The 15,539-nt window shown below is 43.7% G+C and overlaps 1 protein-coding gene across 1 annotated transcript in view; it reads left to right on the forward strand.

Annotated features, from left to right (window-relative positions):
* The window catches only part of lrrc4bb (leucine rich repeat containing 4Bb), a 21,851-nt gene extending 8,474 nt beyond the window's left edge, over positions 1 to 13,377 (forward strand). The window contains exon 3 of the mRNA XM_062992269.1: positions 10,809 to 13,377. Within this exon, the coding sequence (XP_062848339.1) occupies positions 10,809 to 12,755 (1,947 nt within the window). The 3' untranslated portion in view covers positions 12,756 to 13,377. The remainder of the gene's footprint in view (positions 1 to 10,808) is intronic.
* The last annotated feature ends 2,162 nt before the right edge of the window (positions 13,378 to 15,539 follow it).

The following is a 15,539-nucleotide window of genomic DNA, read 5'->3' on the forward strand; positions in this document are numbered from 1 at the left end:
GGTGTTGGCAATCTTCTTGTAGCCTTGGCCATCTTCATGTAGCGCAACAATTCGTCTTTTAAGATCCTCAGAGAGTTCTTTGCCATGAGGTGCCATGTTGGAACTTTCAGTGACCAGTATGAGAGAGTGTGAGAGCTGTACTACTAAATTGAACACACCTGCTCCCTATGCACACCTGAGACCTAGTAACACTAACAAATCACATGACATTTTGGAGGGAAAATGACAAGCAGTGCTCAATTTGGACATTTAGGGGTGTAGTCTCTTAGGGGTGTACTCACTTTTGTTGCCGGTGGTTTAGACATTAATGGCTGTATTTTGAGTTATTTTGAGGGAAGAATAAATGTACACTGTTATATAAGCTGCACACAGACTACTTTTCATTGTGTCAAATTTTCATTTTGTCAGTGTTGTCCCATGAAAAGATATACTTAAATATCTGCAGAAATGTGAGGGCTGTACTCACTTTTGTGATACACTGTACATGCTAACCACACTGACCACGCTAACATTCATAAAGGTACACACATGCTAACCATGCTAACATCCATACAAATACATACATGTTAACTATGATAACTATGCAAACATCCATACAGATACATACATGCTAACCATGCTACCTGTGCTAATATCCACACAGGTACATACATGCTAACCATGCTAATATCCACACAGGTACATACATGCTAACTATGCTAACATCCATTCAGGTACATACATGCTAACTATGCTAATTTCCATACAGGTACATACATGCTTACCATGCTAACTATGCTAACATCCATACAGGTACACACGCGCTAACCACGCTCACCATGCAAATGTCTATACAGGTACACCCACTAACCATGCTAACCATGATAACCAAACTAAGATCCATACAAGTACAAGTACACACACTAACAATGCTAACCATGGAAACCGTGCCAACCAACCTAACATCCATACAGGTACATACATGCTAACCATGCTAAAATTCATACAGGTACACACATGCTAACTATGCTAACATCCATACAGGTACAAACATGCTAACTATGCTAACCATGCTAACATCCATATAGGTACACATATGCTAACTATGCTAACATCCATACAGGTACATACAGTGTATCACAAAAGTGAGTACACCCCTCACATTTCTGCAGATATTTAAGTATATCTTTTCATGGGACAACACTGACAAAATGACACTTTGACACAATGAAAAGTAGTCTGTGTGCAGCTTATATAACAGTGTAAATTTATTCTTCCCTCAAAATAACTAAATATACAGCCATTAATGTCTAAACCACCGGCAACAAAAGTGAGTACACCCCTAAGTGAAAGTTCCTGAAGTGTCAATATTTTGTGTGGCCACCATTATTTCCCAGAACTGCCTTAACTCTCCTGGGCATGGAGTTTACCAGAGCTTCACAGGTTGCCACTGGAATGCTTTTCCACTCCTCCATGACGACATCACGGAGCTGGCGGATATTCGAGACTTTGCGCTCCTCCACCTTCCGCTTGAGGATGCCCCAAAGATGTTCTATTGGGTTTAGGTCTGGAGACATGCTTGGCCAGTCCATCATCTTTACCCTTAGCCTCTTAAATAAAGCAGTGGTCGTCCTAGAGGTGTGTTTGGGGTCATTATCATGCTGGAACACTGCCCTGCGACCCAGTTTCTGGAGGGAGGGGATCATGCTCTGCTTCAGTATTTCACAGTACATATTGGAGTTCATGTGTCCCTCAATGAAATGTAACTCCCCAACACCTGCTGCACTCATGCAGCCCCAGACCATGGCATTCCCACCACCATGCTTGACTGTAGGCATGACACACTTATCTTTGTACTCCTCACCTGATTGCCGCCACACATGCTTGAGACCGTCTGAACCAAACAAATTAATCTTGGTCTCATCAGACCATAGGACATGGTTCCAGTAATCCATGTCCTTTGTTGACATGTCTTCAGCAAACTGTTTGCGGGCTTTCTTGTGTAGAGACTTCAGAAGAGGCTTCCTTCTGGGGTGACAGCCATGCAGACCAATTTGATGTAGTGTGCGGCGTATGGTCTGAGCACTTACAGGCTGACCCCCCACCTTTTCAATCTCTGCAGCAATGCTGACAGCACTCCTGCACCTATCTTTCAAAGACAGCAGTTGGATGTGACGCTGAGCACGTGCACTCAGCTTCTTTGGACTACCAACGCGAGGTCTGTTCTGAGTGGACCCTGCTCTTTTAAAACGCTGGATGATCTTGGCCACTGTGCTGCAGCTCAGTTTCAGGGTGTTGGCAATCTTCTTGTAGCCTTGGCCATCTTCATGTAGCGCAACAATTCGTCTTTTAAGATCCTCAGAGAGTTCTTTGCCATGAGGTGCCATGTTGGAACTTTCAGTGACCAGTATGAGAGAGTGTGAGAGCTGTACTACTAAATTGAACACACCTGCTCCCTATGCACACCTGAGACCTAGTAACACTAACGAGTCACATGACATTTTGGAGGGAAAATGACAAGCAGTGCTCAATTTGGACATTTAGGGGTGTAGTCTCTTAGGGGTGTACTCACTTTTGTTGCCGGTGGTTTAGACATTAATGGCTGTATATTGAGTTATTTTGAGGGAAGAATAAATTTACACTGTTATATAAGCTGCACACAGACTACTTTTCATTGTGTCAAAGTGTCATTTTGTCAGTGTTGTCCCATGAAAAGATATACTTAAATATCTGCAGAAATGTGAGGGGTGTACTCACTTTTGTGATACACTGTACATGCTAACTATGCTAACCATGCTAACATCCATATAAGTACATATATGCTTACCACGCTAACCATGTTAACATCCGTACAGGTACACACGCCAACCATGCTAACATTCATACAGGTACATACATGCTAACCATGCTAACATTCATACAGGTACATACATGCTAACCATGCTTACATCCATACAGGTACATACATGCTAACCATGCTTACATCCATACAGCTACATACATGCTAACCATGCTAATATCCATACAGGTACACACGCCAACCATGCTAACATCCATACAGGTACATACATGCTAACTATGCTAACATGCATACAGGTACACATACACGCTAACCATGCTAACATCCATATCTGATATTTACTACTGTTGTGTTATGATGTCATAAAACTGTGGTCACACCTTTAATGATGTGCTGATGAATCCTTGATCCTGATTGGCCAGAAGAAGTCTAGCAATTGAGGGTTGAGGGCCTTGCTTAGGGGCCCAACAGTAGCAGACAGATTGGCAGTGGTGTGACTTGAACCAGCGACCTTCTGATTACCAGCCCAGTATCTCACCTCTACTGTGTCAGAGATTAGAGTTGGAGAAGTGAATTCTCCAGCTGTGTATTAAGCTGTGATGATACTACCACCAGCATACTTCACTGTCCTGACTGTAAAACAATGGGGTTTTCTGCACCTATATGATGAGACTTGTGATGTCATCTGTCTGTAGAAGATAAGTACAAACAGTTTGGGGATTACCCAGGTGCTTTTGTCGTTAATATCAGATGAGCTTTGATGTTTCCGTTAGCTGTCGGTGGTTTTGCTCTTGCTACCCTTTAATAAATGCTGTTTTTGTGACGTGTCTGTGGTACGAAAAAGTCACCAACACTGGACTTACTGTAGATAACCGCTATTCCTGGGTGGAGATGGGGTAAATGAAGGAGGTTCAGTGGAGTCCCAAAGCCGTACAAACAGCGTTTTTAGACTGTTCCTACAACTTTTAGAACCTAAGAAATGCTACCCCTACACCTGGAGTCCCCGAGCCTTACAAACGACCGTTTTTAGACTGTTCCTACAACCTTTGGAACCTTAGAAACGCTAACCTTACAACTATAGTCCCCAAGCCTTACAAACGACTATTTTTGGACTGTTTTTACAACCTTTAGAACCTTAGAAACACTACCCCTACACCTGGAGTTTCTGAGCCTTACAAACAATTATTTTTAGATTGTTGCGACAACCTTTAGAACCTTAAAAACACTACCCCTACGCCTGGAGTTTCTGAGCCTTACAAACAATTATTTTTGGACTGTTTTTACAACCTTTAGAACCTTAGAAACGCTACCCCTACGCCTGGAGTCCCCGAGCCTTACAAACAGCGTTTTTAGACTGTTCCTACAACCTTTGGAACCTTAGAAACGCTACCCCTACAACTATAGTCCCCAAGCCTTACAAACAACCATTTTTGGATTGTTGCGACAACCTTTGGAACCTTAGAAACAATACCTTTACACCTATAGTCCCCAAGCCTTACAAACAACAATTTTTGGACTGTTTTTACAACCTTTAGAACCTTAGAAACGCTACCCCTACACCTGGAGTCCCCGAGCCTTACAAACGGCCATTTTTGGACTGTTTCTACAACCTTTAGAACCTTAGAAACGCTACCTTTACACCTGGAGTTCCCGAGCCTTACAAACGGCCATTTTTTGACCGTTTCTACAACCTTTGTAACCTTAGAAACGCTACCCCTACACCTGGAGTCCCCGAGCCTTACAAACGGCCATTTTTGGACTGTTTCTACAACCTTTAGAACCTTAGAAACGCTACCTTTACACCTGGAGTTCCCGAGCCTTACAAACGGCCGTTTTTGGACTGTTTCTACAACCTTTAGAACCTTAGAAACGCTACCTTTACACCTGGAGTCCCCGAGCCTTACAAACGGCCATTTTTGGACTGTTTCTACAACCTTTAGAACCTTAGAAACGCTACCTTTACACCTGGAGTTCCCGAGCCTTACAAACGGCCGTTTTTAGACCGTTTCTACAACGTTTAGAACCTTAGAAACGCTACCCCTACACCTGGAGTCCCCGAGCCTTACAAACAGCCATTTTTTGGAATTTGTGCCCGTTCACTGTACGACTGGGCACTAATCGATCAGTTGGTGTTCCGGTTCATCCCGTAGCCATTGAGCGCGGCGTGGCTGAGGTCTCCGGAGTTAGCCGGTAGACGGTGGGTGTAATGTGAGAGCCGCACTGACAGATCGAGCTGTGGAACACTAAACGAGAAGCTTTTTATTAATGGTTTTACTGGTCGGATGGGTCTGGAGGGAACTCAGCTAATGGGGAAATAAGACAGCAAGTGTGCACAGGGGGATTGGTTTCTTCCACGCTAAGTACTGCCGAGGTTTCTAACCTAATCAACCGCAGCGCCGCACTCGCTAACGGTGTCCCACACGCGTACGTTCCTCAGGTTTACCTTCCACGCTATGTAATTTAATATTTGATTTCTTAATCAGCATCAGCGTCTGAGAACAAAAGAGCACAAATCCCCATACACAGTCCAAAATCTGCTAAAAAGCCCTCTCAGAGGAAAGGACGCTGTGACTGGAGCGACTTGGTCTTGGAATAGGTGTTCCTCATTTATGGGGTCTAATGTTCCTCCCTTTTGGGGTCTGATGTTCCTCCTTTTTGGGGTCTGATGTTCCTCCCTTTTGGGGACTGATGTTCCTCCTTTCTGGGGTCTGATGTTCCTCCCTTTTAGGGTCTGATGTTCATCCTTTTTGAGGTCTGATGTTCCTCCCTTTTGAGGTCTGATGTTCCTCCTGTTTATGGTCTGATGTTCCTCCCTTTTGGGGTCTGATGCCCTTGTTTTTGGGGTCTAAAGTTTTGTCTTTTTGGGGTCTGATGTTTTCTCTTTTGGAAGTCTGATGTCCTTGTTTTTGGGGGTCTGATGTTTTGTCTTTTGGAGGTCTGATGTTTTCTCTTTTGGGGGTCTGATGTTCCTATTTTTGGGGGTCTGATGCCCTGTTTGGGGGTCTGATGTTCCTATTTTTGGGGGTCTGATGCCCTGTTTGGGGGTCTGATGTTCTTATTTTTGGGGGTCTGATGTTTTGTCTTTTGGGGGTCTGATGTTCTTGTTTTTGGGGTCTGATGTCCTTGTTTTTGGGGGTCTGATGTTTTGTCCTTTGGGGGTCTGATGTCCTTGTTTTTGGGGGTCTGATTTGTCTTTTGGGGGTCTGATGTCCTTGTTTTTGGGGTCTGATGTTCTTACTTTTGGGGGTCTGATGTCCTTGTTTTGGGGGGTCTGATGTTTTCTCTTTTTGGGGTCTGATGTCCTTGTTTTTGGGGGTCTGATTTGTCTTTTTGGGTTTTGATGTCCTTGTTTTTGGGGGTCTGATGTTTTGTCTTGTGGGGGTCTGATGTCCTTGTTTTTGGGGTCTGATGTCCTTGTTTTGGGGGTCTGATGTTTTGTCTTGTGGGGGTCTGATGTCCTTGTTTTTGGGGTCTGATGTCCTTGTTTTGGGGGTCTGATGTTTTGTCTTGTGGGGGTCTGATGTCCTTCTTTTTGGGGTCTGATGTCCTTGTTTTGGGGGTCTGATGTTTTGTCTTGTGGGGATCTGATGTCCTTGTTTTTGGGGTCTGATGTCCTTGTTTTGGGGGTCTGATGTTTTGTCTTGTGGGGGTCTGATGTCCTTGTTTTTGGGGTCTGATGTCCTTGTTTTGGGGGTCTGATGTTTTGTCTTTTGGGGGTCTGATGTCCTTGTTTTTGGGGTCTGATGTTTTGTCTTTTGGGGGTCTGATGTTTTGTCTTTTGGGGGGGTCTGATGCTTTGTTGTTTGGGGGTCTGATGTTCTTATTTTTGGTGGTCTGATGTTTTGTCTTTTGGGGGTCTGATGCCCTGTTGTTTGGGGGTCTGATGTTCTTATTTTTGGGGGTCTGATGTCCTTGTCTTTCGGGGTCTGATGTTTTGTCTTTTTGGGGTCTGATGTCCTTGTTTTTGGGGGTCTGATGTTTTGTCTTTTGGGGGTCTGATGTCCTTGTTTTTGGGGGTCTGTTTTGTCTTGTGGAGGTTTGATGTTCTTGTTTTTGGGGGTCTGATGCTTTGTCCTTTGGGGGTCTGATGTTTTGTCTTTTGGGGGTCTGATGCCTTGTTTGGGGGTCTGATGTTTTGTCTTTTGTGGGTCTGATGTTTTGTCTTTTGGGGGTCTGATGCCCTGTTGTTTGAGGGTCTGATGTTCTTATTTTTGGGGGTCTGATGTTTTGTCTTTTGTGGGTCTGTTTTGTCTTTTGGGGTCTGATGTCCTTGTTTTTCGGGATCTGATGTTTTGTCTTTTGGGGGTCTGATGTCCTTGTTTTTGGGGGTCTGATTTTTTTTCTTTTGGGGGTCTGATGTTTTGTCTTTTGTGGGTCTGATGTTTTGTCTTTTGGGGTCTGATGTCCTTGTTTTTGGGGTCTGATGTCCTTGTTTTGGGGGTCTGATGTTTTGTCTTTTGGGGGTCTGATGTCCTTGTTTTTGGGGTCTGATGTCCTTGTTTTGGGGGTCTGATGTTTTGTCTTTTGGGGTCTGATGTCCTTGTTTTTGGGGTCTAATGTCCTTGTTTCTGGGGTCTGATGTTTTGTCTTTTGGGGGTCTGATGTCCTTGTTTTTGGGGGTCTGATGTCTTTGTTTTTGGGGTCTGATGTCCTTGTTTTTGGGGTCTGATGTCCTTGTTCTAGGGGTCTGATGTCCTTGTTTTGGGGGTCTGATGCCCTGTTGTTTGGGGGTCTGATGTCCTTGTTTTTGGGGTCTGATGTCGTTGTTTATGGGGGTCTAATGTTTTGTCTTTTTGGGGTCTGATGTCCTTGTTTTTGGGGTCTGATTTGTCTTTTGGGGTCTGATGTCCTTGTTTTTGGGGGTCTGATGTTTTGTCTTTTTGGGGTCTGATGTCCTTGTTTTTAGGGTCTTATTTCCTTGTTTTTGGGGGTCTGATGTCCTTGTTTTTAGGGTCTTATTTCCTTGTTGTTGGGGGTCTGATGTCCTTGTTCTTGGGGTCTAATGTTTTGTCTTTTTGGGGTCTGATGTCTGTTTTTGGGGTCTGATGTCCTTGTTTTTTGGGTCTGATGTTCTTGTTTTTGGGGTCTGATGTCCTTGTTTTGGGAGTCTGATGTTCTTGTTTTTGGGGTCTGATGTCCTTGTTTTGGGGGTCTGATGTTTTGTTTTTTGGGGGTCTGATGTCCTTATTTTGGGAGTCTGATGTTCTTGTTTTTGGGGTCTGATGTCTTTGTTTTGAAGGTCTGATGTTTTGTTTTTTGGGGGTCTGATGTCCTAGTTACAGTGTTTATTGTGATGGTATTTTGGTTAGTTACAGTGTTTATTGTGATGGTATTTTAGTTAGTTACAGTGTTTATTGTGATGGTATTTTAGTTAGTTACAGTGTTTATTGTGATGGTATTTTAGTTAGTTACAGTGTTTATTGTGATGGTATTTTGGTTAGTTACAGTGTGTACTGTGATGGTATTTTGGTTAGTTACAGTGTTTATTGTGATGGTATTTTAGTTAGTTACAGTGTTTATTGTGATGGTATTTTGGTTAGTTACAGTGTTTATTGTGATGGTATTTTAGTTAGTTACAGTGTTTATTGTGATGGTATTTTAGTTAGTTACAGTGTGTACGTGATGGTATTTTGGCTAGTTACAGTGTTTATTGTGATGGTATTTTAGTTAGTTACAGTGTTTATTGTAATGGTATTTTAGTTAGTTACAGTGTGTATTGTGATGGTATTTTGGTTAGTTACATTGTTTATTGTGATGGTATTTTGGTTAGTTACAGTGTTTATTGTGATGGTATTTTAGTTAGTTACAGTGTGTACATGATGGTATTTTGGCTAGTTACAGTGTTTATTGTGATGGTATTTTAGTTAGTTACAGTGTTTATTGTAATGGTATTTTAGTTAGTTACAGTGTGTATTGTGATGGTATTTTGGTTAGTTACATTGTTTATTGTGATGGTATTTTGGTTAGTTACAGTGTTTATTGTGATGGTATTTTAGTTAGTTACAGTGTGTACGTGATGGTATTTTGGCTAGTTACAGTGTTTATTGTGATGGTATTTTAGTTAGTTACAGTGTTTATTGTAATGGTATTTTAGTTAGTTACAGTGTGTACGTGATGGTATTTTGGCTAGTTACAGTGTTTATTGTGATGGTATTTTAGTTAGTTACAGTGTTTATTGTAATGGTATTTTAGTTAGTTACAGTGTGTATTGTGATGGTATTTTAGTTAGTTACAGTGTTTATTGTGATGGTATTTTAGTTAGTTACAGTGTTTATTGTGATGGTATTTTAGTTAGTTACAGTGTTTATTGTGATGGTATTTTGGTTAGTTACAGTGTGTACTGTGATGGTATTTTGGTTAGTTACAGTGTTTATTGTGATGGTATTTTGGTTAGTTACAGTGTTTATTGTGATGGTATTTTGGTTAGTTACAGTGTTTATTGTGATGGTATTTTAGTTAGTTACAGTGTTTATTGTGATGGTATTTTGGTTAGTTACAGTGTTTATTGTGATGGTATTTTAGTTAGTTACAGTGTTTATTGTGATGGTATTTAAGTTAGTTACAGTGTTTATTGTGATGGTATTTAAGTTAGTTACAGTGTTTATTGTGATGGTATTTTAGTTAGTTACAGTGTTTATTGTGATGGTATTTAAGTTAGTTACAGTGTTTATTGTGATGGTATTTAAGTTAGTTACAGTGTTTATTGTGATGGTATTTTGGTTAGTTACAGTGTTTATTGTGATGGTATTTTGGTTAGTTACAGTGTTTATTGTGATGGTATTTTAGTTAGTTACAGTGTTTATTGCGATGGTATTTTGGTTAGTTACAGTGTTTATTGTGATGGTATTTTAGTTAGTTCCAGTGTTTATTGTGATGGTATTTTAGTTAGTTACAGTGTGTTCGTGATGGTATTTTGGTTAGTTACAGTGTTTATTGTGATGGTATTTTAGTTAGTTACAGTGTTTATTGTGATGGTATTTTAGTTAGTTACAGTGTTTATTGTGATGGTATTTTAGTTAGTTACAGTGTTTATTGCGATGGTTAACTCGGTTAGTTTGATGTGATGGGGCAGTTGTAGCTGATACTGGACTAGTAATCCAAAGGTCGCTGGTTCAAGCCTCACCAATGTCAGCTTGCCACTATTGGGCCCTTGAGCAAAGCCCTTAATCCTCAATTGCTTAGCATGCTGGGGCAGCAGGCTGAAGAAAGCTAATGCTAATAGAAGCAGTAAGCTCATCGGGAAGGTGGGTTCTATCCTGGTAGTGGAAATGGAGTCTTTGGTGGAGTTGGTGAAGAGGAGGATGCTGGGGTCCTATCGGAACACCTCGTGGGGTCATGTGGGGCCCCTGGACCCTCTTTCTGATGGTACTCTGACACTTACAGCGAGCATAATAAAGGTTTTGGGTTCTTGCTGATGATAAATGTGATGAATCCAGGATGACAGTGTAAATCTGGGTATCTTCTGATTGTGGTTGATGTTGAGGGTTTATTTCTGGTGAGTGGATGGTAGGAGCTTCATCACCTGGATCTGCATCAGCCAGATCTGTTCAACAACTGAATCAGGATCACTCATAGTCCTCATCCGTTGACCTTTGAACTTTGGAGGTGGGCGAATCAAGTACGTGTCTATTCACAAAGACCCAGTGTGGGCTCCAGGTGGTTTAGAACAGAGTTATGACATCACAAGATCTCCTGTATTGTAATAGCTGCTAGATTTTCCCTCTAGGCTCACTGAGGCCCCCTAGTGGCTCATGCTCCACAAGTTGAGAACCACTGCTCTACAGAACGTCACAGGGGTTCTTTCCTACCAGTGGCTATCAACCTGTACAACTCCTTCTCCTTCTGTAGGTAGCACAGTTGAAACATGGTACTCATCAGTGTAACGTAACCTGCTGGACTTGTGGTTCTGTGGTTCCTTCTCTGTTCTAACCATCCTGTAAACCTGCTCAGTGGTGATCATCTTCCTCCACCAGATGCCCTTGATCTTTCCTCCTACTAATGTTGCCTCCTTCTCTCTCCTTCTCTGCAGGTGATAAAGTCCGACACCTTCAAACATCTGAGTCACTTGGAGATCCTCCAGCTGTCCAAGAATCACATCCGTCAGATCGAAGTGGGAGCGTTTAATGGCCTCCCGAACCTCATTACCCTGGAGCTGTTCGATAACCGGCTGCCGCTGGTGCCGTCACAGGCGTTTGAGTATCTGAGTAAATTGCGTGAACTCTGGTTGCGTAACAATCCGATCGAGACGCTCCCGGCGTACGCCTTCCACCGCGTCCCGTCCCTGCGCCGCCTGGACCTGGGCGAGCTCCGGAAGCTCAGCTTCATCTCAGAGGCGGCCTTCGAGGGATTGGTGAACCTCAGGTTCCTGAACCTGGGAATGTGCGGACTGAAGGATGTTCCGAACCTGACGCCGTTGGTGAGACTGGAGGAACTGGAACTTTCGGGGAACCAGCTTGGAGTAGTGCGTCCCGGGTCGTTTCAGGGTCTTGTCTCACTGCGCAAGCTGTGGCTAATGCACTCGCGCATCTCGCTGATAGAGCGCAATGCCTTCGACGACCTGAAGAACCTGGAGGAGCTGAATCTGTCCCACAATTCCTTGCACTCCCTTCCTCATGACCTGTTCACACCTCTGCAGCAGCTGGAACGGGTCCATCTGAACCACAACCCGTGGGTTTGTAACTGCGACGTTCTCTGGCTCAGCTGGTGGCTGAAGGAGACGGTTCCAGACAACTCGACGTGCTGTGCCCGGTGCCACGCTCCGCCCGGAACCAAGGGGCGATACATCGGAGACCTCGATCAGAGGGACTTCACCTGCTATGCACCCGTGATCGTGGAGCCTCCGACCGACCTGAACGTGACCGAGGGCATGGCGGCAGAGCTGAAGTGTAGAACTGGCACCTCCATGACCTCCGTCAACTGGCTGACCCCTAACGGAACCCTGATGACCCACGGTGCCTACAAAGTGCGCATCTCAGTGTTGCACGATGGCACGCTGAACTTCACCAACGTCACCATGCAGGACACGGGTCCTTACACCTGCATGGTGACCAACTCGGCCGGGAACACCACAGCGACCGCCGTTCTTAACGTCTCCGCTTCTGACCCCGGCAACGGGTACAGCTACTTCACAACCGTCACTGTGGAGACCATGGAGACGGGGCAGGAGGTTCGTGACTCTGCGAGGCAGTTCGTCAACGAGACCTTCATACGTTTCCCTGGACCTACAGCGTCATCAGGAGCGTCGGGTCCTTCAGGATCGATGGCGTCATCTCTGTCACCTCACGCTACCCGAGCTCCAGAGCGCCCGTTTACCGTCTCCATCACGGATGTCGCCAATCTGTCAGGCCTGGAGGACGTCATGAAGACCACGAAGATCATCATCGGCTGCTTCGTGGCCATCACCTTCATGGCTGCCGTGATGCTCGTGGTTTTCTACAAACTGAGGAAGCAGCACCAGCTGCACAAGCATCACGGTCCGGCCCGCGCCATCGAAATCATCAACGTGGAGGACGAGATGGGGCCAACCGGAGGTGCGAGCGGGATCGCCGGCGGTTCCACACTCCACTCGGGCGCCGGACCCGGATCTGGAGCCGGACCCAATCTGAGGATGCACGACCCCGAAATCGTCACGCTACCCAACATCGGGCGCTCGGACCACGTCAACCAGTACTACAAACCACACCACTTCAACAACAACGTCCTGGGGCTGAGCATGGGCATGGGCATGGGCATGGGGCCGGGCGGCACCAAGACCAGCCCCTCGTCCAAGAAACAGCCCCAGCTTACCAATCAGATGGTCGGCCCCGGCGATCCCACCAATCCCGGATCCGTATCTCCACCGCTGCCCATTCCGATCCCCATGGCCATGACGTTCCACGGAACACTGAAAGGTCTGAGCCACGCCCCGAGCTCTCAAAACGAGCCTCTGCTGCTCTCCAACGGGTCGAAGGAGAGCGTCCAGGAGACACAGATCTAAAAAACACACAAACACCAGCGCAGCAGCGAGTGTTCCGGGGGCGGCGGCCACGTCACGCTGGCTCTGATGGAGATTATTTTGGACTCAGAGGATTATCCGATCAAACGGACGTCGTTTGTACAGATCGATCAGATGAAACTGGCACCATCGTGACACGTGCCAAAGATTTTGCGTTTCTTTTTGCAGTTTCTACAGAGTATCTGTGTATAAAATAAAATATAGTCTATAATCCAAGTAGCGTAAAAACCCTGACGTGTTGCTCCGGGCGACGGAGGACTCACGGACCTGAACGTCGCGGCGGATCTCCTCACGCGAGGGACGTGTGTTATTACAGAGTGTGAGTTCAAGCCCAAACTAGAATGAACAGTTAACGAACTGCTGTCGTCACACACACACACACACACACACACACACACACACACACACACACACACAAACACAAACACAAACACACACACACACACATCACCGCTGCTGGGCTGTAGAATCTCATGAACAAACCCACATCCTTTATTTCAACCACAACAGGCTCCACTCATGCGCCGCTACCGTATATGAAGGCTGTACGTGTGTGTGTGTGTGTGTGTGTGTTTTCTATGCTAATTGTGTTTTCAGCGTTGTGTTGTTTCCTCTCGCAATGTTAGTTTAGTTATGAAGACGTTTTCTTTCTCCCTAACGCATTAACGCATACACAACAAATACTCAACACTCAACAATACTCAACAAATACTCAACATTCAACATACACAACAGCTACACACTTATTACATAATAAACACAACAAATACTCAACATTCAACATACACACCAAATACTTAACATATACAACAGTTACACACTCAGTACACAACAAATACTCAACAATCAACAAATACTCAACATATACAACAGTTACAGTCAATACACAACAAATACTCAACATTTAATATACACACCAAATACACACCAATTACTCAACATTTACTTATCAAATACCCCTTTAAATAAACAACAAAGACTTTACAACTAATAATTTCACATTAAATACACACTAATTACTCACAATTTAACACTGAATATTCAACAAATACTTAACAAATACCAATTAAATACACAACAAATTGGCAAATATTACTCAACTAATTCAAACACAACAACTACAAATACACAGCAAATACATAAATACACGACAAATCCTACATAAATCCAATCACACTGAATGCACAACAAATACTCAACAATTAAATACTAAATACACAATAAATACTGAACAATTACTTAACAAATACCTCTTAAAATACACAACAAATTTAAAACTCAACAAATTCAAATACACAAGAAGTACAATTATGCAGCAAATACATAAATACACAATTAATTCAGCATGAATCCAAATTCACACTAAATACACAATAAACACTCGACAGCTGAACACAATACACAACAAATTTAAATACACAAATACGTGAATACACATTAAATACTGACCAATTAAACACTGAATACACAACAAATACTCATGAATACACAACAAATACATAAATTCTACGAATCCAAATTCACACTAAATACACAACAAACACTAAACAGTTACACACTGATTACACAACAAATACTCAACAATTACACACTAAATAAGTCACAAATACACGACAATCTACATGAATCCAAATTCACACTTAATACACAACAGTCAACAATTAAACACAGTAAATGAATATCCAACAAATACTCACAACTACACACTGAACACAGGCCACAAATACTCAACAAACACACAAATACACGACAGATTCTACGTAAATCCAAATTCACTCTGAACACACGATCGTTTGGACTCATGGAGCCTCTTATGGAGCGGCCGTGATCACACACACTCCTGATGAAGTGGGTGCTGGAGTGTGTGCTGGTGTTCTGGTGCTACTGTAGATGGAGGAGATTAACATTAACATTGGTTATGGTTAGATATGAGGTTACTCTGGGGTTTGGAGGGTGGTGGTGGTGGTGATGGTGGTGATGATGGTTACAGCTTATAAGGATCGTATCCCACCTCTGACCCCCTATAGAGCAGGTGGGGGTGTTCCAGGGGTTACTGTACTATAGACAGGAGGGTCGAGGGGTAAAGAGACAAGATGATTAACTCTCAGTGGTCTGGATTGTATCTGAGATCCAGGTACAAACAGTCCAGTCAGATTTACCAGAACCATCAGGAACCTCCATCCTGCTCAGGTCTCCTACAGGATCATTTTAGCTGTAAGCATCATCAACCATTGGGGTCCAAGTAGTCGATCCTTCCAGAGATTGGCAGTTCAGTTTGATTGGCTGGTTATGGTTTTGTTTTTGAGGGATCTCTAGTGGTGGCTCAATGGGCTGCCGAGTCAAACGTCAAGGATTCAAACCCCAAAAGAACCAAAGTAAGAACCTACACCCTCAGATTTTTGGATGGCACCAATCTGGAGGTCCATTCTGAGGTGATTAAGGCGCGTCAACCCATTTTTTACTATTATTTTTATTATTAATTATTATTATTTTTGGTTATTTAGAGTCGAAACACTGTGAACCATCTCAAACGTGGACAGTCTGAAGTGGACGTTAGCGGTAAAGACTGACCAGAGTCATTATTTTAGGTTGGTGGGTGGTTCTACCTTAAAAATCCCTCCACAGGGTCGATCACTCCAAAATAAAAGCGTCTGCTAGATTCAAAATGGAGGAGGGTTGAGGATTGAGGTTCCATCATCACCACGGTTCCACCGTTTGGCCCCTGAGCGTGGCCCTTGGCCCTGTGATCGTATCTACAGCTCAGAA

This window comes from Trichomycterus rosablanca, chromosome 3 (assembly GCF_030014385.1).
Source record: "Trichomycterus rosablanca isolate fTriRos1 chromosome 3, fTriRos1.hap1, whole genome shotgun sequence".
Lineage (NCBI taxonomy): Eukaryota > Metazoa > Chordata > Actinopteri > Siluriformes > Trichomycteridae > Trichomycterus > Trichomycterus rosablanca.